General features: G+C 39.9%; 1 protein-coding gene across 7 annotated transcripts in view; it reads right to left on the bottom strand.

Moving 5' to 3' along the window:
• The window catches only part of AMBRA1 (autophagy and beclin 1 regulator 1), a 123,951-nt gene that overhangs the window by 59,468 nt on the left and 36,562 nt on the right, over positions 1-27,921 (bottom strand). For 4 of the 7 annotated variants that reach the window (XM_021533387.4, XM_021533385.4, XM_021533389.4 and 1 more), the window contains 3 exons: positions 27,691-27,873; positions 15,110-15,193; positions 14,460-14,560 (listed from right to left, as the gene is read on the bottom strand). In XM_021533387.4, the coding sequence (XP_021389062.1) occupies positions 14,460-14,560; positions 15,110-15,193; positions 27,691-27,873 (368 nt within the window). The remainder of the gene's footprint in view (positions 1-14,459; positions 14,561-15,109; positions 15,194-27,690; positions 27,874-27,921) is intronic. The other 3 variants (XM_021533386.4, XM_085581793.1, XM_085581794.1) reach the window with 1 other exon arrangement.

The raw sequence follows: 27,921 nt of genomic DNA, 5'->3' as shown, positions 1-27,921 counted from the left end.
TACAGAATCTAATAAAGGCCTCAGCAAAGTGCTTTCTCACCTTAACTTTCAAAATCTTTGTAAATATGCTCACTCCATTTGGCCTATGAGATCTTTCTCTAAATTTTATTATTGAGTCCCTCTCCGTCACAACTTAATGTCTTCCTGCCCTTCTCTTTTATTTCATCTTGCTATGATTTCCAGTCCTTGAGCACTGTTAGTTATTTGTCTGCCCTCAACCTTGCTGCTCTTGTGCCTTCTTTTTCCTTCACTCTGGCAAAGTACTTTTGGATTTCCTTTACACTTTTCAATGTCCTCATAATGGAGTTGTGGGGATGTATATGTACGTGTTGGGTATTTGCCTCCTCTCCCCACCAGATTTTGAGCCTGACCCACCTGTGATACCAGTACCCATTCCTGCATCTATTGCAAGACAACACTAATGAAAACTGCCACCAGACCAATTCCCTCCACTACACTTTTCTACTCTGGCACCTCAGAGAAGCCTTGAGATCTGACTTGGTTGGTCTGTGGCGAGCCAAAAGACAGATCCTCAGCTTCTGTGTGCAGCACACCAGGAGACATCACATGGATGGGTGCATACATGCCCACACCACGAATGCTAATACGAACAATTGTTTGAAAGAAGACAAAGTGTTTCTCTATCTTAACTGAAGCCCACGCCTGCAATCCCAGCTACCTTTGACTCATTCCTCAAACTCTCCCCTCCTCCAGCTTCCATTTGTCTCTGCGCAGAATCTCAGCTGCTTGTAAGAAAATTACCAAGTGACATTACTTCCTCTACCTTTTCAACCTACCCCCTCCCTCCTGAAATTCCTCCCATAACAGACACAAGCATGTTCCCAGTCCTTCTAAACACTCCACTGGCTTTTTCACTCTTTTGTATCAATTTCTATCCCTTGTCATTCATCTGTAAACATGTGTATGCTCTTCTCCTCCCTTTCACAATATAAATATACATTTATTTCTTGCATCTCTAAATTTATCAATGACTCTGGATCACAGTTGGGATGTCTAGGATGAGAAGAGGAAATGCATTGTCCCATATGTCCTTCTCATCTCTAGCTCTCAAACTGTATATGAACTCAGGGCAGTCGCTGTTCTTTTTCCTGTCCAGCATATCTTCCATCTCAACTACTACTGAATCTGCTCCATTTCTAGTGACCCCCTTGCTGATCAAAACTCAGGACTAGTAGTCTAACTATTCTCATCAACTCTTTCTTAACAAAGGTACTAACATTTTTGATTATTTGATTGCTCCTCCTTTGCCTTCTGTGAATGGCTTCTACCTACCACTACCACTCTAACCAACCCCAAAGATGCTGAAAGAGACAACCAAGAAATTATGGCCATCACTACAATTTCTTCCACACTCTGCTGCCAGCCCTGAAGTTATCTAATGGGCCATAAGCCACACCTACCTACTTCTTCCCATCTATTGCTGCAAAACCTGGTGGGTTGAAGTATATCGATACAGCTGAAATTGTACCTTGTTTCAGGCAGTGCTTGAAGAAAGGAGAAGTGACATGAATCTGGTTCCCAGAGCAGCAAGAGTGGAACTCAGAAGCCAGGCTACGAAGGAACTCAGAGTCCAGACCTGTTATATTTGCAGAGGCTGGCTCACAGCTCTCACTGATTTTGAACTCTCAGAAACATAAGAACTCCTGCCTGCCAGGGCTCAGCCCACACTGACCTCAACAGGAGAGTGTATCAGCCTACTGCTCAAAACAGCAAAATACAGCTTCCTTTAGTAGCACTACAATTGCAGCTCTTGCTTACTTTAAAACCAGCTCTGAGCTCCTGCAGACACTGGAGACCATTCCCATTTCAACCACATTCCAGAGGGGATGGGTGCACTCATTTAAAAAAAACAACAAGGCATGGAGGGACACATATGAGGTATGCCTCGGCCTTTAGATCCTGTTTATATTTTCTAGTGTACAAAATCTCCTGCTGTCTGCATTTAGTTTAGAGTTCAGAGGCAATGAGTTAAAAAGCTAATATAAACTCACCTACTGCTCTCATCCTGACTAGAGCTTGTGTTTGCTACTGCACAAATGCTATTTGGCTTCTCTGATCAGTTTTTTTCCAAGAACTTCCCCATCTCATGCAAGACACTTAACACTTTCCACATTTTTAACAACCCAAAAGCACTGACAAATCCAGCCTTTATGTTTTGAGGAAAGTCTGAAGTCTAAATTTATTTCCTAGGCTCTGCCCTTGCCACAGGCATTTTCTAAAACTCCTCCAGGTTCCACATAGGGGGCAACTTATAGTGGCTCATGTTAAAGTAAAATACTCAGGTAAAATAAACCCACAAGTCAAAAGTAACTCTGAGGAAGCAAGTTGTCACTAACTCTGCTAAGATCTTCCCATACATCTTCCCCCACAATCAAGGAAAGCCAGCAGACCAGAAGCATAAAACCAACAGTACCAGCTAAGTAATGGTATTATGTGGAGGAAAAACCACTACTGCAGAACCTAATAGCTAACACAACCTTTGATTTGTTTGCATTAAGTGGTAACAGTTTAAGACATTAATGCTCAATTACAAATAAAACATCCAATGGTACAATCCTATCTACCAGCAAAAGGGACCAGGAGATCATCACGTGGCATTCTTCCCAGATCCATTATTCAACACACAACTATGCTGCCATAGCAAAAACTTCCTCCATCTTTATGGCAAGGTGGCTTTAAAAATGTCTATGAAGATATTCTATACTGGTTGTAGCAAATCTGTCTTAGGATTTGCTTTGTGGTGTTGGGTTCCTTCCCCTGACCCAGAAAACACAGTAGCAGAAATCATGACTAATCTCTTCAAAGATGACAGCCAAATGTGGCAGGTCACTGAGGATTCCTACCCCTCTGCACAGCAGATTGCATGGGTTCCTGCCTCTCCTCTGCACTCAGGAGCGTGGGTAATTTTTTTATTATTTTCCCCCCTTTTAAAGGGAGGCAGCAAGCTCTGGGAAAATACTTTTATGGCTAAGTGATTTTTACCACCCACAAAGAGACAGGTCCCTAAGGGGCCTCACCGCCCACAAAAGATGAGCACTTCTGCAAAGCCTTACCCCTTCTGATATAATGATACCTAGAAATTCATCTCTTTAACAATGCACACAAAAGGAATCAGCCTGCACCCTTCACTTTTAAGAACATGATCACCTCTCTCCAATGCCTTTCTGAATCTCAAAGGCAGCTTTAGATTCACAGCCACCAACACAAAGAAAGGCTTACTGGGACAGTTTGCATCAGAAAACATATTATACAAGCCTTCTCAGATGCAGTGCTTGCTTCCAGTCGTGCAGCACTTGTGACCTGGTCCAAATGGCTGAAAGAACCTCTCCAGCAATGGGATCCCTGAAGACACCCCATGAAAATCCTGTACACATACCAGGAACTTTGAGATGTACTACAATCATAAATTTTCCTTTGAGACTAGGCAGTAATTTTGCTAGCTAAAACACCCCATGTACTGGGAAAAAAACCTGTTTCAGCCATCAGTTACCTCAAGGCAGGTGGTGAACTTTATGCAGGACTTCAAGAAATTAAAAACTCCCAACACCACTGCTCAAGTATCGTTTTTTCTTCCAAGCTAAATTGTTCTGATATCAGGTTCTGCATCTTTCTATGCCTTTTGTCTATTGTATTAAAGGGTGCTCTATCAGATATCTTTCCATCTTTCCCCCACAGATATAACTAGACCAATCAAGTAACAACTACCTACTACTTCTTTGATTAGCTAAGTATATAAAGCTTATGTCATTCTATAGCTGAAGTTTTCCTCAGCTGAGTCTTCCTTCAGCTATACTAAGTCCTTCTGAAATGTAGACACTAAGAGTTGCACATGGACTTGAACATCATCGGGAATGATGTCAATAACACCATATAAAAAGACAACAGTAGTTTCATACTCTCCGATATTGCCTGCCTACATAAGGCTGTAGCATCATGACAGGAATCCATATTCTATTGGTTCACCCACAGCTCTCCAAAGCCATTTACAGAATCACTACATTGCCCAAAACAAGACTTCACAAACAAATGTGAAGCCACAAATATATATGCATATGTAATACATATGCATATATATACATATACACATATGCATATACAAAAATGTCTGTGTATACACAAATGGCTGGACATTACTGGTCGCAAAGTACCTTATCTCACTCTGGGCTGTAATAATAGTCACAACTGCATCACTGCTTGGATCACCACTGGGAACAAAGCAACTGCAGGAAAGATCGGCCCTCCAAGAAAATAGATTTTGACTGCCACTTTCACTCTCCATATTTTACTACCTACAGTCAGAAGTGGATTGACCCTAGATCCCAAACACCTTTGAAAGGTCAACAGCAATTGAGAGAGATTAACTGCTGGTTTGTTCGACATACATCTTGCCTCTGGACCAGTCAGGCCATAAAACTGCTTCTTTATCTGTCCAAAATCCTCCCTGTTGTTTCAGTTTAATTCAAGGGCTTTGAGTACCACTGTTCCTGTTTGAACAGTCTTCCACAAATGCATATGAAATCAATCCCATGAAGTGCTGGTAGCAACTCTGCAATTGCACCATCATCTTTTCTGGATACATGATGGTAAAAGTCTAATAAGCACTTCAAGGCTCTCTATTTGGGGCATTTTAACCCTTTAATACAACTTTATTGTATGGAGGACAGTTGTACACACTCTAACAACTTATTTCACAGGGCAGCATAACCAAGGACAACCCACAGCAAACAGTTTCCACAATTCTTTAAATGGAGCCAGTCACAAACGGTAGCTGGTACAACTGAGTAAATGCAGATCTTTAAGCTATTGCTAACCTCAGTGCAGCATCACTTCCAGATACTAGTCAAGAATGCCCTGTCGCCTCAGACCTCATAAAGCATCTCCTGTGAAGTGGCCTGCACTCACTCTGACCAGAACAGTTGTGCTCATTCTAAACACACTTGCAAATAAAAATTGTAAATTATACTCACAATGTACAACCACTGATCCAGACCAAGTCTTTCTACAGACACTTCTGCTATGTAAACAAGCAACTGAGAGGTTTTCAGCTTCCAGTTACCAAAAGGAACACAAAATGAGACTCTTGGCATAAAATAAACTCATGAAAAGTTAATAACAAAGCATTCTCCAGTAACATCTGCTCTCTCAGACAAACCTTGAAAGAGCCAGAAGTCATCTGCAGTAACAACCATCATAAGGTTTTACAAGAGAATTAGCAGACAATGCCAATATATAGAACCAGAAGCAGCTGTACCTACTCCTGCAATACAATGTTTAACAGAACTGAAACAAACTCTATTCTCACGTACACTGAACCCCAACATAATTTCACTGTTCCTGTGTACTCAGTCAATTCAGAGAATCACTGAAGACAGAGAGTGGAAAGGACCTCTGAAATACTCTAGACCATTCTCTTGCTCAGAGCAGGGTGAATTACAGCAGGTTGCTGGGGACTATCTCCAGTCAAACTTGGGTATCTCCAGAGACCCCATAATCTCCACAGGCAAACTGTTCCAGAATTTGACCATTCCTACAGAAATAAAAGGTTTTCATCAAATGGAATTTCATTTTGTGTCTATTGCCTTTACTCCTTTCACTGGGCATCCCTGAAAACAGACTGCTCTTTTCATTCCCTCAGTTATTTATATATATTGACAAGATCCAGTCCAAGCCCTTTCTTCTCCAGGCTGAAGAGTTCCAGGCTGAGTCTCTCTCAACCTATTCTCTCAAGTCAGTCTGTAAACCTTTATTCATCTTTGTGGCCCTTCACTGCACTTACTCCATGGTCTTGCACTGGGGTCCAGAATCAGACAAAGTACTACAGATGTTGCCTTACCAGGCCTGAAGAAAAAGATAACCTCCCTCAGTCTGTTGGCAATGCTCTTCCTAATTCTACACAGTACACTGATGGCCTATATTTCTTAAGGACACATTTGCTGGCTCATGTTCAACTTGCTGTCCACAGAACCCCCAGGTCATTCACTGCACAGCTGCTCTGCAGACAGTAAGTCCACAGCCTCTACTGGCGCATGGGGTCATTCTCCACCAGGTGTAGGACTTGGCATCTCTCTTCACTAAACTTAATGAGATTTGCTGGTCCATTTCCCAGTCTATGAAAGTCACTCTGAAAAACAGCATAACTTTCTGGTTCACCTATTCCTCCCGGTTTTGCTGGTGGTGCACTCTGATCCATCATCCAAGTGATGAATGAAGATCTTCTCTTCTAGATAACATCCTTTCTGCCATCAGAGCAGGATGTAGCCTGCCTAATTTTAGGCATCTAAGTAACCCACAGCAGAAAAGTACTCTGCCAAAACTCCCTATCTAATCAGTGTTAAATATACTGTCAGCTCCACAGAAGATTCAGAGCACCTCATTTCAGCCCACTGCAGGTGGTAAATCCTCAGAGCAGAGGCTTTTTTTTCTCTGCTAACTATACAGGAAACTTGGCCTCCCAAGTCAGGTGACCCCAAAATTACAGTGTAAATACCTCCCATAGTGCACATAGCTGTGGATTCTTATTTCCAGTTGACTAACAGTCCTCTCAATTAACACACATTCCCAGACTTAGCAGATTGTGATAAACTATGGCTTGAGTTACAAAAGCATAAAGGAAGGACAAGAACAAAAAGGACCAAGCAATAGTAGACTTTAAAGTGTTAATAGCACAATTTTGACTCTTTAGCTCCCCTTTACTGTGCAATATTTAAGAGAGTTATGGAAAATCACCAGTCCTCAGGTGTGAAGGTTCTTTGCATACAAAGACATTTATACACAACATCTATTTCAGAAATTAAACTGATTTGGGAATCACTCAAGCCTTAGAGTACTCTAGCCTCTGGAACCAAATAGGGGATAACATTTTACAAGGGTTGTGATGCAAGTTCATTCCATCTGCCCAACAAGCTAGTGTTTTGCACTCTTAATCTCCCAAGCAAAGAATTGAAACTGTACCTGTTCACAAATGTAAACAGAGAAGTCTATGTGACCACAGAGTATGTGAGCTGCTAAATGGAAAAGGCAAGTGAACAGTGACACAGAGCAAGCAGGGCATAATAAGCAGACAGCCAGATTAAAGTTATTCCATACAAAAAGTACCCCAACACTTTCTGGCTGTTTATGCTTTTTGTGTATGACAGTGTACAGCAGGAATGGACAACAAAATAAGGATGAGTAACTGCTCAAACTCTCTGTGCAGAATTTGGTATTTTGGATGCGAGGGAAAGGCTAACTGAAAACAACAGACACAACCTCTTCCATCATATAAATGCATATGTTAATGGCTTTCTCTTAACACTACCTATCACTCACTTTCAGGAGACATCTAGGTAGACAGAACTATCAGAAGATTATTTATCTGCATGAAAACGAATGCCAACAGCTTAGGAACATTTGTGGGGGGGGTCTTTGCACTGGACTAACATTTCAGAAGAGATTGCCTGTAGGTCATTCAAAGGCTAATTGCATCAACTACCTATCAGCAGCTTTCACTGTGCCAAGGTACAACATACAGGATGACAGAGATTACAGCACCAGAAAAGAGGCAGCTGGACTGCCAATTAAAGCACAGAGCCGGAAAAAACAAACTCACTGGTGTCCTGCAATATAGGGAAAAATTACTTAAGTGCTATAAAATGGACCTGCTAGGAAGAATGTAGAATCTGTAGATCGGCTATCTGATCCAGTGTCACCACAAAGTTGTGTATTACAAGTTGTTTTCTAGACTGATTTTTTTAAAGCATTAACAAACTGTCTTCTATCTTCTGGGAGAGGGATTTCATTTGAAGAATGTGTGCTAAGAAGTTCACCTTCTGACGATAATCATGATGTTGTATCATCCTGTAGCCACAGCTACAGAATCCATGAACTGGAAGTCAAGAAGGGATCTAATAATACAAGAAAGTTAACTCAGAGTATATGACTTTATTCTGCACATAGGACACCAAACTACCAGGAGATTTTATTTATGAGATACTCTACTATAATTTAGCAGCAACATAAAAAACTTTCATGGTTGAAGGCTGATCTAGGAAAACACCAGCTGGTGAGAGACAAAGGTAGATAAGAGCTGAGGTGCCGCAACTAACCTTTGTGAAAGTTCATGGGCTGCAAGTGTGTTTTTAGAATACATGAAGCAAATTTATAAGTGAACACTTAGATAAGAAGATGTCATGGAACTAAAGTCTTTGCTGCATTTCCAAAATCCTACTGCCTTCAAAAGCTCAAGTACCATGTTGAGGAAACCAACATTTCTGAGGATACCTCTCACCAGTCCCATGAAGGGACACTCCATCATTCCCTCCTGTAAGTTCATTCATTTGCAATTCAGCCATACAGCACACTTCTTCATGAAAAGCTGCACTTCCACAGAAATTATAAACTGTTCTCAAGTCTGTGATGAAGGTGACAGGTATCTATAGCTCTCAAGTCACAGAAGAATCTGAGGCATATTTTAAGCTTCTTATATCATTTAGTGTCCACTGACGTAGATCACAGAACGACCATAAAAATAACGTTACTCAAAGGTTCACATCTTTCCATATTTAGCAGTACCAAATAGACTTATAACAGAAACATGCAGCATAGAAAGCCACACAGCTATGTTCACTGAGTCTATTATTCTACAAAACGCTGTACTGTGAAAAGCAGGATTAGATCAGGACACTGATTCAAATTCACACAGCTGTCTCAGATGAAAAGGCAAAAGTAAATCAATATCAATAAGTCAGTGATGGACAACTGAAGGTACAGATTCAGAATAACACTCAAATTTCAGGGAACTTTTCAGAAATACGTTAACTACTAATACTGAGAAAAACATGGGTACATCAGAGACAACTGGCAATGTCTCTTCCTATCAACTTTTGCTGGCCTTCTGTAGCTCTCAAGTTATCTTTGTCTTACCCTGCACAGCTGCGCAGCACTACAAGCACATTTGAGGGATGGGAGCATCTCAGAACAGAATTAACAGCATACTGTACATGACAGAACAGGACTAGGTCAAGATGACCTAATCATTCAGGCAATCACACCTGAAATGCCAGAGGAACTGGAGATCTGACTTCAACATGGTTTTGAAGGCAAAGAAGCCTTTTATCATGATCACTTCTATCATTAGAGCATAAGTGAAAGCTTACTGCAGGGCTAACTCCATTTGCAATGGCACCAAATACTCTGTAAACCTGCATGTATCACAGGCTCAACAGTATCCATTTAGCTGGCTTTAGGTTAGAGCTATTCACTTGTAAACATTAGCCCTAAATACACCTAGAGTGATTAACAGATTGGGAATGTTCACCAGGAGGCTCCTTAACTAGTGAGTGTCACTGGTGAGAGGCCATCATCGTAATTCTTATGAGGAGAACTATCACATGCTCAATCACATCCTTCCTATCCCAGAAGAATGACACTAACCATCTTAGCTAGTTTTCATCACAATGAAGCTTCATACAACCTAACAATTGCATGTTAGCAGTTGCTGGCTGAAGAATAAAAATTCACCAGAAGACACTTGACATTGAATTCTCCCAGGAAGTAAAGCTCTAAAGAACAACATAGCTTGTGGGATTTTGGGAAAACAAGAGCCAAACTTCACACTTTGAAATTCTAGACTCCCATTAAAGGGATCAACTGATTCTTAGCTTCATCAGTAGCCTCAGCCCCACCCCAGTGTTAACAAGGCTACAGACAGCTTGCTCTGGCAACTCCAGCAGAGATATCCAGCCATTATTGCCCCTATGGCAGGCTACACACTGAATAGGTGTGGGATATGGAAAAGTCGGTAATCATGCTCATTCTTTGGCTCTGGTCTGAATTTATTACCCTGAGATAGCAATGAAAGAAACTGTAAATGTAGAATTTGTATCACTCAAACCTTAAGCCCTGTGGAATCTGGATGCCCCCACGAGGTTGAAGACTCAGAGCAGCTGTGCTGGGTTGTGTTTAAGCAGATAAAGTCTGGTGGCAAAGCCATAACAGAAAAATATGACCTATGACCACACAAGGAAAAATATTTTGTTTGTTGAGATACACATAACTGAATAGAAGCCTATGAAAATAAAGCGAGGCAAGACAGAAGCATTTCACAAAGCTAGGTAACTCCACCATTAACTTTCATCTGCATGTCGCCTAATGAGTAACAGAAATGCCAACAAAATGGTATTTGTGTCAATTTTTAAAGCCTTCTGCAAGGTTCCTTGGGAAACACGGATTCTCTTCTTCCCCTAAACTTCCACTGAACTGAAACTAAAGCCTTCTTTGTTTCACTATACTATTAGCATGTCTGTCCATCCCAAAGCAGTCAATTACTATAAAGCCTGAGGCAAAAGTTCACAGAGGGGAACAAGAGGTCACAAGCACTTCAGCAGCAATGATGGAGACCTTTTCTTTTAAATGTATCTACTGATTTTTAAATATATATTATAATGGACATCCTGGTCTGTGCTACCAGATGCCAACAAATATCTATAACTTGGCCATCACAACTTAACATCGTCCTGCTTCCCAATGCAACTAAGGACAAAAAGAAATTTATTTAAAAAAACAAACAAAAAGACCAAAACAACAAATAAACGAACCAAAGAAAGAAACAAACAAGAAACCCAAAGAAAACAGTGGGCAGAAATATTCAGCTTACAGAAACATTTCAAAAAAGCAGTAAGGGGTAGTAAACTCAATGCTGAGCTGTGTGTTCCTTGGACATATTAACGCTGCTGAGCTTTGCAGCAGTACTAACTCCCACTAGAAAAGGTGTAATCTCATCCCCCAGAATATCTTTTTGGTATCTCCTGGGAAGTGTAGAAGGGAAAAAGAAATTCAAAAAAAGAAGGAAAAAGAAAACCAAACCAAAAATCAAGCCCCCACTCTGTTGGCCCACAAATGGCAGAGAACCCAAGAGACTCTAAGACTGAAATGGCCCCAAGATGCAGTATTCCACCTACATTGCCACATGCAATCAATCAGCCATGTGAAGCATGAAACCAAAATATATTTACTGCTTTTCTCACCACTTTAGCAACCAACCACTTCAACTACCTTTCACTGTATGGATGTTTCCTTGGAGACCACAACTCCACCACTTAGGACACTTCACCAAGGAGAGGAGTGTGCAGAGGGTGGCCTGCAGCCCACACTACCAAGAGCCTTAAAAGATCTGCCAAATGAACTCTCAGGTTTCTTGATGAGTCTTGAAATACAGGGGAATATGGAAGACTGAAAAATATGCTAGTGTTATATCAGTATTTTAAAAGGTTGAAATAGGATGAGACTGTCAGTCTTGTCAACCTGACATTGATTCCAGACAAAATAATGAAAAAGCTGATATAAGACTCAGTTAATAAAGGATTAAAGGAGGACAGTGTAATTACTGCCAATCAACATAGACTTTACAGAAAAATATAACTTGTCAAACTACCAACACTTTTTGGTGTGATTACAAGTTTCAATGCTAAAGGTAACAATGTTGATGTAATATATTTTCACATGGTGTTTTACTTGGTGCCAGAAAACACAGTGATGCAGCATTCTGCATCAGCTGAGAGATCTGAACTGCAGCAGGAGATGAGGCAGGCAGGTGCTACTGGGGCAAGTTGCTGTTCCAGTGCACCATGCAAATTGGGCTGCTGGCAAAGAAATGTCCCTGTCTGTCATGTCAACTGGCATCTCTTCATTCTCCCCCTGGGCTCCCACCTATTCTACCCATCTGCTGCCGCCTTTCCCATTCTTCACCTGGAAGTGCCTTGGCACAAGGGTGGCCACCAGTACCCGGACTAGTACAAAGGACTCTGATTTGACCTAAGCTCTGCCTGGCATGTTAGTCATTGTGCCCAACCCACTGCATTGCTGTACTAGTCCATCTGCAAAGATAACCTGTAATTTTTAGAGGTTCTTTGAACTTGACTGTAAGGATTTAGTCTCAAGGGAGTCCTCCCTAGTGTGCAGCGATTGTCTGCCTAACACTTGCGTGAGAATGACACTTAAACAACAGAAAGCTGTTCACATAAAGTAGAGAGCTGAAAGTAAACGGACAGAACCTGACAGCATGAGCTCTGACATTAAGAAATTTAGTCAGCACATCACAGTAATTCACACACTAAGATCTCCATCTGCTCCTTTGATTTCCTCTCAGCATATAGCAGTAAATGTGGCAGTGGACAGGAGCAGAAGTACAATTGGATGTATTTTCCCAAACAGCAGCTCTCAGTCTTACTTGATCACAGAAGTCTGCTGTCAGTTTTTAGATAACTGTCAGGTTAGCAATACAGGTTTTTGGTATCTCTTCTCAAATGCTGTAGAGGTCACATAAGAAATACATTTGACATTCTTATATTTAAACATAATTCAAAAACGACAGTTTGGATGCATAGTAGAATGAAGTAATTCAAAGCATTCGAGCTTAGATTAGCCTTTGTTAATGGGAAAATAAGACGACTGATTTTTTCCTCAGCCAAGGCTGTCAGCCTCACCCATAACTACCAGGCCAGGGTTAAAGTACTTTTGAGTTTGAATAGAGGTTTTTCACTATGATACTGAAGAAAGAGGTACCACAAGCCTTGGCACAGGCTAAATATAAAGGAAAATATACTATCAGTACTGTAACTTTCAATGGCTCTGAAATACAATACTGAACATGACAATGCTGCTGACCAACATAACAAGTATAAGAAATTCTCTGGCTATTCCACAATTGCAACCTCATCTTCTAGTTCTTGCCTGTCACACCTCCACCTAATATTTGCACTTCCAACTCTCCTTTTTCCTGCAACATATCACAAGTTTTTAGCACGGATGTAAAAAAACATTTTGAAAGCTGAAAGCATGGGTAAAATAAACCAAATATTAAAACAACACAACACAAGCAGTTACTGCATTGGAAAAATTAATTTTATATTTAAGTCAACAAAAGCCTTTACTGTGGAGTCCCAGCCATTCCAGTGTGAGGTTCCATGACACTGCCAGAGTGAACAAACCTTGCATTACAAAGGCTCAGCACAGCAGCACACAGAAAAGACTGATCTTGTTTTTTGAAACTTCCATGATTACAGTTTCTGTCTTTCTTTGTTATTCTTGGCATATATGCAAGAAAAAGCAAACGTGTGGTTTGGGGCTCAAATTCCCCAAAAGATGTAGATGAAACAGCCAAGCTATTTCCCAGCCACAATGGACAGGCAAACTGCAAGGAGGCCTGGAGGAGGGATGAAGGCAGGTGTCTCAAGCAAAGCTGGGCGACACAAGAGTTCTGCAGTGTTGCCTGGCAGCAAGTAATTATCTGCCAGTGTGCTACTTCCATGTGCCAACAGCCAAAGCCCACATAGGCAGCAAGCACAGGCAAGTACATGCATCAGCTAACGCTACAGGTTAGCTCCACTGTTTCCTAAGGGATACAAGCAGAGGTCCTTTGGATGAGACTTTGGCTGAGTTCTTACAACTCAAAAGCACTAGCAGCCACTCAGCCCAAAATGTCCAGGGAGACAGAATGTCCAGGAAGATGATGGAAATCTATTATCAAAGACAAGACTACTGCCATACTAAACCAGCACTGCAAAACCGGCACCAGTTTTACCCCAAAATGATTGGGAAAACTCCAATAAAAACAGGTTAGATAAATCCTGTCAAAAATGGCTTAGGCATAGTTGACTGTGCCTAAGGATAAGATAAAGAGTCATGCAACCTCTTGAGAAACCTTTCAGCACTCCTTTCAGTTCTGGTCCTGTGATTACCTAAAGGACAAGGAAAACCACATCCCAACCTACCTGTCCATACATCATCTCTTGTTCTTCCCCAAGCTCCAAAATTACTCCCCCGCACTGGGGTTAATTACAGAGCAACTCAGAGCCAGCCAAAAAAGACTCACCCTCAAGATATGTGTCATCTATAACCATCTCATTCATGAACTCCCAGACTGCCATACTCCTCCTCCTCCTCTTTCCCCCACCTCCCTTTCCACCTCCGCTTGCCCTCTAAGGCTCCCAAATGCCTATGTGGTGGCAGTTGAGCTTTTTAATATGCACTTACTAAGATCCTAATTGAATCCCACATTGCCTTGTGTGCATCTTCCTAGCCGGAACATGAACAAGGCACCCTATAATTCAATTAAAAGGACCTGCAGCAAGCTGATCATTAGTCTGTCAGGTTGTTTAAAAAAAGACATCTAGGAATAGAGAAAGAAATTAAATAAAGGGAGAATTGTTAACACCCGTCCCCAGTTCATGCAGACACTTCCACATATATACCTGAAGCATGGAATCTGCAATGCTCAAGCACTTGAATGACAGCTTACTACATCAATCCAACAGTCCTTTCTCTTGCTTCAGACAACTTAAACAGAACATCAAAAGTTGGAAATAATTTTCTTCATCAATGCCATCAATGCTTCTCTGCTCAGATTAATGAGAAAACACCACTAAAATACATGACTACTGCAAACAAAGAAATATCATTACCTGCCAAGACCCTGTTGACAGAGGAATGGGTGGCCAAGCCAGGCTGCCCTCGTTCATGGAAAATCCCAGCATAAGGCAAGTATTCTGGCAGCAAGAAGCGTCTGCAAAACAAAGAGTAAAACATGGAGAAAGCCATCCTGTGTACTACAGTCCTGAAGAGCCACTGCAATTACTCTGAGGAAATATGATTACATTCCAACAGACTACAGTAGAGGAAAGGCTGGAATCCTCTGCTTAGCCAACTGCTTCCCTGCTTCAAGCAAAAAGTAAATTACAGATTAGATCCTCCTCTGATCAACGTGGCTGCAAAGATCAGCACTAAACAAATCCTCTACCTCCCACAACAGTTTCCTAATCACAAACCAGCACATTGTGCTGAGAATCTCTGATCAGATTATTTTCTCTTCCTGCTCTGCCTTCACACTGTGACCTCAACCTGTAAGCAAAAACCACTAAGACCACGCTATCTATTAAACATCACAGGATGAGCAGCTTATACTAGCATGCAATCCTGGGAGTCCCAGAAACTGCAAACCAAGGATAAAGAAGCCCTGTGCAAGAAAATGAATCCACCTGAAAGAACCAGAAAGCTGTGCTGCTGGTACCTCCAGGATTTCCACACCTTTTGCTCTTACACATAGATGCCTTACCTTGGGACAAAGCGCCCCAGCGATGGTGCAGACATGCGGGCATTCCGGGGAGCTCGGTGCCTGGATCGGTCTCCATTGTCCCTTCAGCAAAAGAAAGAAAATTATTGAACATTACACATACTATGTAATAGAAGTATTTTCCAAGAAAACAAAACATCAGTGACATCACCTAGTCAACCTGAGTATGCTACAGAGATTCAACGGTTCTTATGCTTCCAATGTTCCAAAGTCACACAAGTAACTGTACCAAATCCTATACCAGTTTTATATAAGGGTAACTTTAAAGTCCACTTTCTTCACCGTTTGACAATGTCCCAAAAGCATCAAAAAACCACACAGAATCAATGAATCAATATCAGCACCTGAGCAAATAAAAGAGGAACATCAGAATTTTGACCATCAGTTCTTAAAACTATCTCACTTTTCATAAGCTCTTCCAGTTAAATCAGAAATGTTAGGTGGTATCAGACAAAATTTCACCTCCTTAACATCTCATTCTGTTTCACAATAAATGTTTGGGCCTTGGGGAACAAGGAGAAAGGGTCTAGCATTCATTGTCCCACAGCAGACACAGGAAGGCACTTCCCCGGGAGAGCAGTGCAACACTATATAGGCTTTCACGGAGACGCTGCAGAGCTGCTATTCTTGTAAGTCTCAAGATAGAAGCTAGACAAAATCACAGGTGGCCCAGTCTGATTTTGGTAATTACAGCTGTACAACAAGCAGGAGACAAAACCGGAGGACCTTCACCATCACACAAAATTCCTGATATTGCATTCCTAGGCCACAAGGGGACCTGCAATTATATAGCACTAAAACTGCAAGGAAAATAATGAGACTCCATTAGCGACTCTGGAGTTCTGAAAGAGACCTTAACAGTGCCAACTTCTTTGTTCAGAAATTTACTCTCTGTATGACCTTGCACAAGTAACAAGTCTGCTCTCCGTGGATTCCAAATCCCCATCTGTAATTGCAGCCCTGTCTCCTTCCCAAGCTGTTGTGGGGAGAACATTACTTGCAGAGCCTTGAAATCACTAGGAAACGAAATATTCCTTATGCAATGCACTAGCAGCACATTTCGAACCCACTCCAGCAAGCTGCGCATTTTATAATTTTTTTTTGTTTTGCTTTTTTTGAAGTCAGTGAGCAAGAAACGTGGGCTGAGAAGAAAGTCTATTACGTGGTTGTTTCCCACACACTTGAAGAACCCAGGAACACAAAAGCAGAGGTTCTTCTGCAAAGCTTGTTAACATTTCAAGCTATTTCACCAAAACCAAATCTAAATCCAAGCTCAAAGCTTCCATTTCTCCTCCCACTGCAGATGCAGCATTTGCAGTTCACAGCTAAAGCCGCATCTCACCCTCAAGATTTTGTGTAACCAGCAGGGTTGCTGAGATCAGAAATGTAAAAGCTACTGCTGTTCTTTTATCACAGGCCTCCAGCCTATTAAGATGCAGATCAATAACAGAAGGAAACCTGCAAACTTGAGTGCTGACATATCAACTTTTGTTGCTAAAGAGAAAAGACCAAAGGAAAAAAAGGTGTCATGTTCCAGATCTTGCCACACTCAGTAAGAGCTTGCAGAAGACAAAAAACACTTTTTAAAAACCTCTATGTAGCACCTTTTGAAACAACACTGATATGCAAACCTGGGAGAAAAGCAACAAAACCTTTCTCAGGGCTTGCATTTGCTTTGGACATTTACTAGAATTGGAAGATACTTTTGAAATGGACAAATATCAGCAAGAGGAAAAAGAGCAGGACTACACTCTACAGAACTCTCCAGATGAAGAGAATCTCAGCAGCTGGTTTCAAAAGGAATGAGGAATTAGCTCCAGCAAACAAAAGGAAAAAAAAGGGCAAAGTCTACAGACTAAATCAAGAGACCTAGAGGAACTAATTATTCAAGTTTTTTTCGATTGCCACTAGCCACAGGTCTTAGCATCCACAAAATCATTTTCTAACCAAGGTGACTTTCTGATGTGAGAAGTCCATCCTGTACTTCCCTATTTATTTACTGTGCACAAAATCTCATGACAATATGGGAAAAGAGGAAAATATAGCCTAGGCTTTTTTTTCAGTTTTCACCATGACAGAGACAGCCTCTACTAATTCAAAAGACAGACATGTGCTTTCAACATGACTTAAAAAAAAAAAAAACAAAAAAAAAACCAAAAAACTCACATCCCAATGGCCACCTGTTCTGTAACTCAAGATTGTAGGGAGTAAGAAACAGTGGCTATCCTTCAAGAATGATAGAATTCATATTTACTGTAAGTAGAAGTGTAAGATACACTCCCCTGGGGTAAAGAAGAATATTACTAAACATTACTCTGAACTGCTAATTAATAGAGTCATTTATATGTAAACTCCAATGCTCAACAACTGCATGCAAGAGTGTCTAGTCTAGTGTTGCAAAGCTAGAATTGCTGATATTACCCTGGTGCCAGCTGAAGATTATTTCTGCGTCCTCTAAAAAGGAAAATAAAGAATGCCCTACAGATCAGTGAAAATGGGTGGCACTTTGTGTTATTTCTGTACCTCATACAGCCTGCTGACAGCGGGAGGAGAGCAGATGTTAGCACACTGCAGTGCCAGCGTGAAGCACTCCAGCAAGAAATGAGAAGTTTCCAAGGCTCCCTAAAGTACTGATGAAGATCTAATGTTCTACTTTCTATTTAGTGTCAACTACCTACAGATTCATTAGCTAATGATTCACAGTGGATAGTTTAATTAACATTACCTGCAGAAGTGGAAAGCAAATCCCTCAGTGTGTGTGTGTGTGTGTGTGTGTACATAAAAAAATCCTCTGCTATAAAGCAACTCAATAACCTTGCTAAAGTAAATTAAATAAACCACAGCAAGGTGACAAGGGAAACGTAATAGTCTAATTATTAACAGACTAATTTGTCTCAGCAGGAAAACTGCAAGAACCAACAAATGGTCAAAATAACTTCTAAGGTCTGGCTCAAAATTCAGGTTATTCATCATTTATTCAGATACCATGGTGGGACAAATCAAAACAGTGATGTTGAGAATAAAAGTTGGTAGCGGAGAAGTAATATAACACCAACCTACAATGGAGCATGAAAAGGAAGCAATTCCCAAACATTCAGGAGAATTATGGACATTTAATAGGGCATAAGAAGGATGCAGGTTTATCCTAAATTGGATAAGACAGTCAAATCCCCTTGGATTTTTATTCTGTTGTCTTGTTTGCTTGTTGAGATAAAAATTGACCAATGTAAATTTAATGGACCAGCAATACCAGCTCTGGAGACAGAGAGAGATACAAAATTTTGCATCCTAAAGTTTGGAGAAAAAGGCATTCTTTTTCATCCGGTAACTTGGCTACTGCACTAATAACAGTAGATACAGAAGACAGTAAGGACAAAAAAGTGCCATGTTCTGCTTTTCTGTCTTGGCATGAATTCACTTTAATATTTAGAGATTGTTGTATCAGGAAGTGAAATTAAACACACAGAACGGGATTTCTAATGCAATCTGTTGGTCTAACTGTTCCCATTGTAGTCAATATTAAAACCCTCACTGACTACACTGCCAATAGAATTAGGTCAACAATGACCATTTTGAAAAGCCATTTAATTATCAAAGCCAGCACCAGTAAGCTATGTAAGTTCAGAAGACTCAAATTGTATCACATCAAGCCAATTGTTTCATATTTTCAGCATTTTATCACGTTTCATGTAATCCAATTTAAAATGATAAATCAATTTGTATTGTAGAGGTTAGACACTCATGTACAATAGAAATGCTAAATAATTGTTTTGAGTGGCATCTACTACTTTCCTTTAGGGTTGACACTGGAAGTTGCACCATCTTCATGTAGCAGAAATAAACAATATTTGAAGCACTGAGAAAATGTAAACTATCTGTACTGACTTGCTGTATTTTTTTTTTTGTTAATTGCAGTAGGTTACTTCAGAGGAGATAGGATGGCGAGCAGGAGCAGCCCAAAGGACCTATCAAGAGCTCAGAGGAGGTTATCATACACTGTAAACTCATTTGGCTTTAGTGGTTGGTCAGGCCTCACTGCAAGCCCTCTAAAGAGGGTTCCTGGAAGATGTCATATTAAACTGGCCATACTAAAGCAGAAGCAGATCCTGAAATCTTGCAACTCACCTCACAGGATTCACTACTGATTTGGATGAAAAGAGATGATACATACCTTTAGAGGAGTGTACTCTTCTAAAGTTACATAGTACTCCAAGACAAAGCGTGCTCTGTGTTTTACAAAGGGTATAGAAGTAGGGAAAAAGATGATGAAGGGAACATCACTTTTGCTGGTGGTTCTGAGAATATGATTACTTTGCAGCACTATCCTGATGGGTAAGGTAACAACAACAACAGTGTTGAGAACACTATGACAGAAAGTTAGCTATTAGCTTCACCACTGAGAGGAGCAGCAAATACCAGATATTAACACTTTAATCTGTCTGATCCTGCAAGATCCTGAGCATCTAACAGAAATCAATTTAGAGAAAAATGAGAGCACTTCTAGTAAATAAGCGTCCCAAAATAGAGGTGTAAACACAAAACATATAAAACATTGTCATTCTGAATATTTTAGTGAGTGACAGGCTTCCTGAAAGACAAAAGGAAAAGCCACACTGCAAGTCTGCTGTAATTCTGTATCGGGGCATAGTAGCTAAAATAGTATCTCCTGGATCAGTTAGACTAGTGTCTTACTCGAAAATAAAGGTTCCATACAGTATGTGCTACTTTAGTCACAAGCCTCAAGACTTGGAGAAATTACAAACTCAAACCAGAAAAAGGGGATCACCCTACTTCTGGCTCTGACAACAAGTGTATCTCACCTAAAAACAGGATTATATTAAAGATGAAACATTAAAGACAATTAACTTATCTAAGAAGAGAGTTATTTCCACAAGTAGATACAAAGAAGGAAGTCATGAACATAGGTTCTATCAAAAAGGGTACAATTATTGACATTCATAGATTAAAATGACTACTGTATAGTTCTTTTAAACTATATCTAAAAGAACACACATGATCTGGTAAAAATAAAAGTTATACATTTATAAACCCATCTTTGAAGGATATGGTCATTACTAAAGAAATACTTAAGGAAGAACTGAGAGAAACAACAAGAAAAAAGAGAAAAAAAAAAAGGCATTTGTTATACAAAAATACTTTCCTGGCACTAAACGTAGGACTGTGGAGCAAAGTCCCAAGTGTAAGACTGGAAGCCAAAACCAACTGAAGAATAAAAATAGTAGACAAACTACCAAGAGTGATGGTGGCCAGCTGGAGAGACAGGAACTAGAATAGATTTTTAACACAGCAATTGATAAAGGAGTTAGACAAGTCGCTCAAGCCTTTCCATCATTCAGCATTCTTCTGAAGGCTGAAATGCCAATCTCTCACTAGGAGCTTTTTGGAAGGACCACCAGAGAAAATGTGTGTCTATGTATCAATTAAAAGTTCCTATAAAATAGCAGACTGCTGAGTTACTAATGGCTTTGCTGACCAAAGAGAAACAAACCCCCCAACCTTGATTACCTCTCACAGCACTGTTCAGAGGAAAATGTATTTACAAGACTAAAAATGGCACTTCAGAAGATCAAGTGTTTCAGAAAAACATCACATATGAGAGGTCAAAAGAAATAGCAGTTCTTGCCTGTAAAATGCCAAGGACAACTGCTTCAGAGAAAGACTGATCTTGAACTACAATGAAGCACTCACTCTTTTCTAGGCACATAATCCAGTTATTTCTAATTTTCATCACCTCACTGTGTGGTAGGCTCACAATTTGATGATACTGTTGTAGAATAAGACTGATACACTTCATAACTACAGTGAAGCATTAGAAAGCACAAACATCAGCAGCCAAAGCTAGAGAGGCATCAACTTTTATCTCTTAAAAAAAAAAACATGTTGCACTGTTATGCTTGCAAAGGAAACAGAATTGAAATATGCTTTGCATGGCCACCAACAAACCAGTAACAACTTGCTTCCTAATTACTCTCATTAAGAGTGGACTTCAGCTACTAGGTGACCTAGTTTGACTTCTGAGTTGCACAGACACAAAATAAAAGCAAAAGGAAAGAAATGGATGGAGTTTAGATTTGGCAGAAAAACTCAGAAGTACCATCTTGACATCAAAACTGTTTCTACGGACTCAGGCAACAGTATGGACTATGACAGGAGCTTTTCTGGCAACTGCCACTTTTCTAAAGGCACGCAATCTTGCACCACCCTGATATGAAGACATTTGCCTTGCTGGAATGTGACTTAATGGTAAAGCAACATTACACTGGAGAGGTTAGCAAAATCCTGCAGTACTGCTGCAAGGAAATAGTTATTGCCTGTTCACTGCATCCATGCAGCATTACTAGACATTATGACCAAGATATGGGTAATACAGAAGACTGTCACAAAAGATAAAATATTAAAATAACAGAGAAAGTGAAGCTGCAGGCTACTATGAGTAGATCACAAGACAAGCTAACACTAACTAATCCTTGAAAAATTGAGTTCAAAGAGTAGGTTCAGTATCACTCTGTAAACTTCTTAGCCTGAAACTGTGTTTAAGATGATGAAAACAGTTAAAATAAGTTGCTTTGTATCTGGAAGCGACATCCCAGTGGTAACTGCTTCAGAAACCTCTAGCAGAGAAGAAAAAAACCTAAAAAGTGACCACCAAGTTACACATATTTGCATCTGCTTTGAAAGCCAGTTTTGTAAAGGCCCATCTTCATCAAAAACAATGATGCAGTACCATATGAGGCAAGAAACAAAGGCAGATAAAAAAACCACAAAAACAGATAAAGGAGTTCTGGGAAGAAAGAAAGAAATAGCAATCCTGCTTTATGTGAACTCAAATAGCAAATTGCTATCAAGAACATTATTTGTAGATGCTCAAGACAGATAACAAACTGTCCCATCTAAGATTTCCAGGAAAAAAGGCTACATTTTCTGCAGTACACTGACCTGGCATGAACCCTAAAAATCCATTTCTATCAGCACTTGAATGACACAAAGAGCCTATTAAGATTCTCACATCTCCTGTGTGTCTTTTGCTAACTTCAGATACAAACATCAGGATGGCAAGGAGAAAAATTAAAAACCCCACCCTAATTGCTTTTAGAAATCTTGTCATTTGGATTTGATACCACTATCTCTACAACAAAAGGCTACCACTGATCAAGTAATCTCTCTTATCCACCTTCACTATGTCCTATGAGAGCTTAAACATTGGCATCCCATTAACCTACAGACCCCCAACAAAGTAAAGCTTTTTCTTTACCTCTGGGATTCCTCATGCTTCTCTCTCTACAATGACAGAGCTTGTTTCAGCATTCTGGAGCTGTAGATCAAAAGCTCTATACTTATTTAAAGTGTCATAAAAAAGCTTTAATCATTCCAATCTCTCCTTTCTCATGCCAAGAAAACCTGGTTACTATTTGAAGAAGTTTCTTTTGTAGAAATTGAAGGTTGTCAGATAGGGAAAAAAACACTTTGAAATTTATGAGTGCACAGTGGAGAGCTGTAAAGGAGGGCAGTAAAGACCAAGACTTTACAAAAAGAGTCCAAGTTCTACCCATGTGCTCTCACTGTGTCAGACAGTGCACAGTGAATGGATTGCACTGCTGCAGGTTAGTACTCCCATTGCATTGTGTCTCTAGCAAATAGTCAGACTAAAAAGAAAGAGACTGGATTTAAACACACACGGATTCCCATCACAAGGGTAAGGAAGAAGTTATTTCAGTAACTGGCAATCTCCAACCTCTCCCTTCATTCAAACTTTCCAAAATCTTTCTGTCTCATTTATCAAGCAAACCACATGCTTATTCTCACTATGACACAAAACCCTCCTCAAAATTCACTTCTATCATTCCACTTGAGCAGCAATACAGAGAACAGAATCCAAAACCAAACCTACTACCCAAATATACACTACTGAGTAACCACATTGTCACAGCCATTGTCTTCCCTTTTCTGTCCCAGTGCTTAATGTTAGTTCAGACAATTGCATCCAGACAGTTACTAATTAATATTGTCAAGTATTAGTGCCCCAGTTAAGATTCCTAAAGAAGCTAACAACAAAACATACTTTAAATTAAGACTTTCCAGAAGAGTGATTGCCTGGATATCTCACACAAATGTCTAATCAGATATGCACTTTTCTTCTTAACACAAAAGTTAAACCAGAATGCCAGCTTGAAGTGGAGCAATAACTATGACACAAACCAGACTCACAAACCAAACATTTCACCTATAAAAGAGGCCAAAAATAATCTACCATGATATTCTACAAACCAAACATTTGGCTTAAGGAGGCCAAAAAGAATCTACCATACTATTCCCCAAAATGAATGAAAATTACATACAAGACATTGGAAGTAAGACTTGCAGCTTTAATACAGTGGCAGTTGGCTGGCAGGTTGTGATCTTAGAACCTTTCAAGACAAGAGGCAGTTGGAAGAATTTAAATTTGGCAGTTCTTGCCAAGACAGTGTCAATAAAGCAACCAAAACTGGCAGGAGGCAAGTATGATGGATACTCATGTATCTTATGCACTTATGAGGAGACCCTTGCAAGAAATCCATCTGAGAAAATACAACTCTTGGTCCACAACATGCCTTAAACAAAAGGATTTTAAAGTGACAAAGCCAAATAACATCACTCTGAATCTTGCAAGCTTTCCCTAAGTGATTAATCATCTTTGCAAAGCAAGAGCCTGCTTCCAACAAAACTATAAGATCCATTAGGGTCTCACTAAAACAGTGCCTACAGTTCTTATACTTTCTTTCCAGATGCTTGTGGTGCCTCAAAAGAAATTAAACAGATGAAGCACTAAAATAAGACTTCAGGCCTGCCCATCTTGTTATAGAGACGCAATAAAAACCTTCCTAGTCTATGATAATGGCACAAGTGAGTGGATCCATGCCAGCACAAACCCTCCTACAGGGAAGAAGAAAGGATAAAACAGAACAGGGAAAAGCTGGAGACATGAAAATAGTGTCATCTCCAAGCTCCTTCTCATCTATATTCTGTCAGGAAGCCCATTCTTGAAAGTAGACAGAAGAGTCAGCCACAGTCACACCTTTAGCCTTAGCTTGAAAGCCTTTTTTGAACTGTAGTGAAGGGTTTGACTCAGGCTTTCAGAGCCGGTGCGCTGTCCCTATATATCTGCTTTTCAGTCTGACAGATTTAAACAAACCTGTATTTCTGTATTTGTTCCCGTAGTTACTGCAGACATAGGGACATAGATGGCCAAAATTCACCTCCAGAAACACCTTCACATTCTTATTATGGTGACAAATTCAGAATTACAAATAAAATAAATGAGATTGCACTATCTAAGGAGTCCTAGAAGCATCACCTACAGTCTTCAGTATCAGAGAGCTGTTCTAGACTAAAGGAAGTCTATAGAAGAAACCAAATCAAAGTTCTTGAAAAAGTCAAAATAATTTAGCTTTAAAAATCTCAATTTACTATGTGATGCAAACATGAGATACTCAAATAAGAACTTGTAATTAGAAAGTCCAACACTTATAATTTGTAAAGAACCTATTTTTACCAGTTATGCTGGAAGACTAAAGTAATGTCATTCTTCATTCAAAGATTCTTATTCCACAACTCAGGAAGTCTTTTCATTTTAGCTTAGGATTCTACTAAAGCTAACCTTAAAACCCACTCATATCAATCTACCTGGTAAAAACCTAATATTACAATCTGTATATATCTTACAAACTGTATCAAATGCTTTTATGTAGACATGACTAAGTTTACAGTTGACATTTGCATTCAATCAGCAGTAAGATGACAACAGAGACAAGTTAAACACAGGGAGCACATGTAGAGAGAGAACATCTTATTAGACTAAAAAACACAAGTATAGTGTGTCTCCCTCCTCCTCTACTGTCCGTAAGAGCTGGTGCAAAAGAAGGATATTACTAACACCTATAAAAAGCACTTCTTCAGATTCTTATACCAACGCTACTTCTATTGTTACCACAAACTAAATGTATTTATGAATGAATTCACCCTTGACTGAGACACGGGAGAGGCTTTAACTTAAATTTAGAGCCCATAAGCACACAAACAGTGCATAGGCCAAGTTCTTCATACCCCTTACTAGGCTGTTAGGTAAAGAAACTGGAAAAAAGACAAAATGAATTTTTGAGGAGAAAAAAACTCTGAATCCCAGAAAATACGAAAGCAGAGGAAGGCTTGTTGCCCAGGCATCTGGCACAAGCACACAGTTCACTCTTTGCCCAGTGCTCTATGCACAGTAGAACCTACTGATGTTTAATATCCCTTACATCTTTTTCCTTATCTCTGGGAAACAAAAAGAGATTATTTACCAATTATATTAGCTAGATTAGAAAGATAAGGTACCAAGGCAATTTTCTGGCTTTTATGGAAAAAAAAAAAAGTTCCCTGTATTTCTGGAGAAAAGCATGAGCTGCAGACAGCTAGACACAGCAGCAACACCCTTCCCTATATCTAATCTGGAGACAGAGGGAAGTCAGAGCATCTAAACCACAGCAAGAAAAATAATTCATTAAGCAATACATGACTGCACAGGTGAACAAGGAAAGAAGGAGGGATACAGGAGGCAAAAGGAGAAGCAAGAACTCTTAAGACATTTAATTGTGAAGTCTCAGCAGAAATCAAATGAGTCATGAGAAGTTCCAGCTCTAAGGACCCCGCACAGCAGCACTCTCTAATCAGCCAAGAGAAATAATGAAGCAGAGAAGTAAAGACAGCAGGTCTTCAATACACAGACCAGAACTGGATATGAAATATTCAACCAACAAATTCAGGCACTGCACTTTAAGGAATAAACATTTCTTTTTGCTCAGTATGAAATGAAAGACAACCTTAGTATGGCTGATTGAATTGCTTTCCTGACTGGGTGCTCTTACTGTGTGAACATTATCTGCAGGGGAACACACTTCTTTACAGGCATTTGCCTGGCTCTGTGAACAAATAACATACCATCTTTTACTTTTCCAGCAGAACAAGCTGCCCCAGACAAATAAAATGGAATAATTGAAATAGTAAGGTCTATGCTTGCAACAAACCCACGTCACAAAAACAGGTCCAGCAGCGACCCTATTTCTCCTCTTTCAGACCACAAGGATGCTTGAGAGAATGAAGAAGAGTCACTGTCTAATACCTTATCTGCCCTCATTTACATTTTACACAAACAAAGCCACAATGAGAGGGAAAGACATTCTCTCACTCTGTACTTCAGAATATTCAATTGATGGAGCATGAAATGGCAGCTTCACAGAACAACTTTCTAAGAAAAAAATAGTCTACCACCACTTGCAAGTTAGAAAGGGATTAGTATCTTGCTTTTGGGAATAGCTAGTGTGTGACTAGTGTCCTTCAGAAAGGGACTTCACCCTGAAACAAAGGACATGGTGCTTTAACAACATGTCATCCCAACTATCTGCCACTGCAGCAAGTGAATGTGCAAATTAAAATAGTAGGGAAGTTGACAGCATCCTTTGCTGGCAGTTTCAACATAACAACACACATTTTTTTGAGGAGTTCACAGGTCCCATTAAACACACCACTCTACTACACTATAACCATAGACTACTTCTACAACCATGCTCCAAATTATCCTATGTTTTAATTGCAGTATACACAAATGGGGGAAAATTCAGTGAAATACTTAAGGCTACTCAGGGAAAATCCCATATTTAAAAGAAAATTACTGAAGACAGGCTAGAAAGGTTATAGTCTCTTTGCTGCTAGAATGGATTTTAATCTAAATTCCTGTGCTTCTGGTCTATATGCCATCTAAAGAATACATTACTATACTTTTCCATTTATTAGAAAGGGTTTGCAATATTTTTTTTGCTGGGATTACAGTGGGTATCACTGGAAGTCCAAAAGCAGATGCTGGAGAACAAACTTCAAAAGTTCAGCAGAACCACTCAGAAGGAAATACAGTGGCTAACAGGAATATTCTTCTAAGGCTTGGATGCAGATCCATTCCTCACATTAACACAAGAGGCCTTTTTATCTCCTTGCAAGAAACTAAGCCTCAACACAGATTCACAACCACCAAATCTTTAAAAATTTCCAAACCAAACCAAAAAACCCCAATCTCAGGAATGTCAGCTAATTTGAAAAAGCTACAGAGTAGAGCAAGAAAAAGCTACAGGACATGTTTGTCTCCCATAGCCTTAGACAAAAGAACTAAGTTTTGTAAAGCCTCTTAGTGATTCCTGTTCTGTCTCAAGATTTGACAACTCTAGTAAACTCTTTGTTCCCCATCTGTTCCATTGGAAAAAAAGAGTCTCACTTCTCACTTTCTTTATTTAACCAGTCTTCTAAATGTAGTTGAGATACCTAATGTGTTGAAGGTAGCCTAAAACATCCTTAATTTTCATAACAGAAATGACAAGACCTATTTCTAGCAATCAATACTCTAATTATTGATTGAATTACTTAACCTGTTCCTACAAGAAGCCTAAGGTGTCTTTGATTGATAAACAGTAGGGAACCACAAAGCAGTCCTGTGCTGACAACAGATGCAAGCAAGAGGGCTAGGCAGCACACACACTTACTCAAAATCTTCAAATTCCAGATCATTTCCCTCCACAGATGGGCTTGAGTTCTCTGAAGTGGAAGCAGAGGAGGAGGAAGAGCGGAGACGGTTTTGCTGATATCGCATAGAGCGCTGTCGAATACTGTCCCTCCGGGAAAGATACTGGATCATCCTCTGGGCGTAATATGCAGCAGGAGACAACCTGAGTAATAAAAGGATACACAGACACCCATTACATAAGTATAGAATG

Source organism: Lonchura striata, chromosome 5 (assembly GCF_050655825.1).
Source record: "Lonchura striata isolate lonStrDom1 chromosome 5, ASM5065582v1, whole genome shotgun sequence".
NCBI classification, from domain to species: Eukaryota; Metazoa; Chordata; class Aves; order Passeriformes; family Estrildidae; genus Lonchura; species Lonchura striata.
The sequence above is the reverse complement of the archived record's forward strand: the minus strand, read 5'-3'. Positions and strand labels throughout refer to the sequence as shown.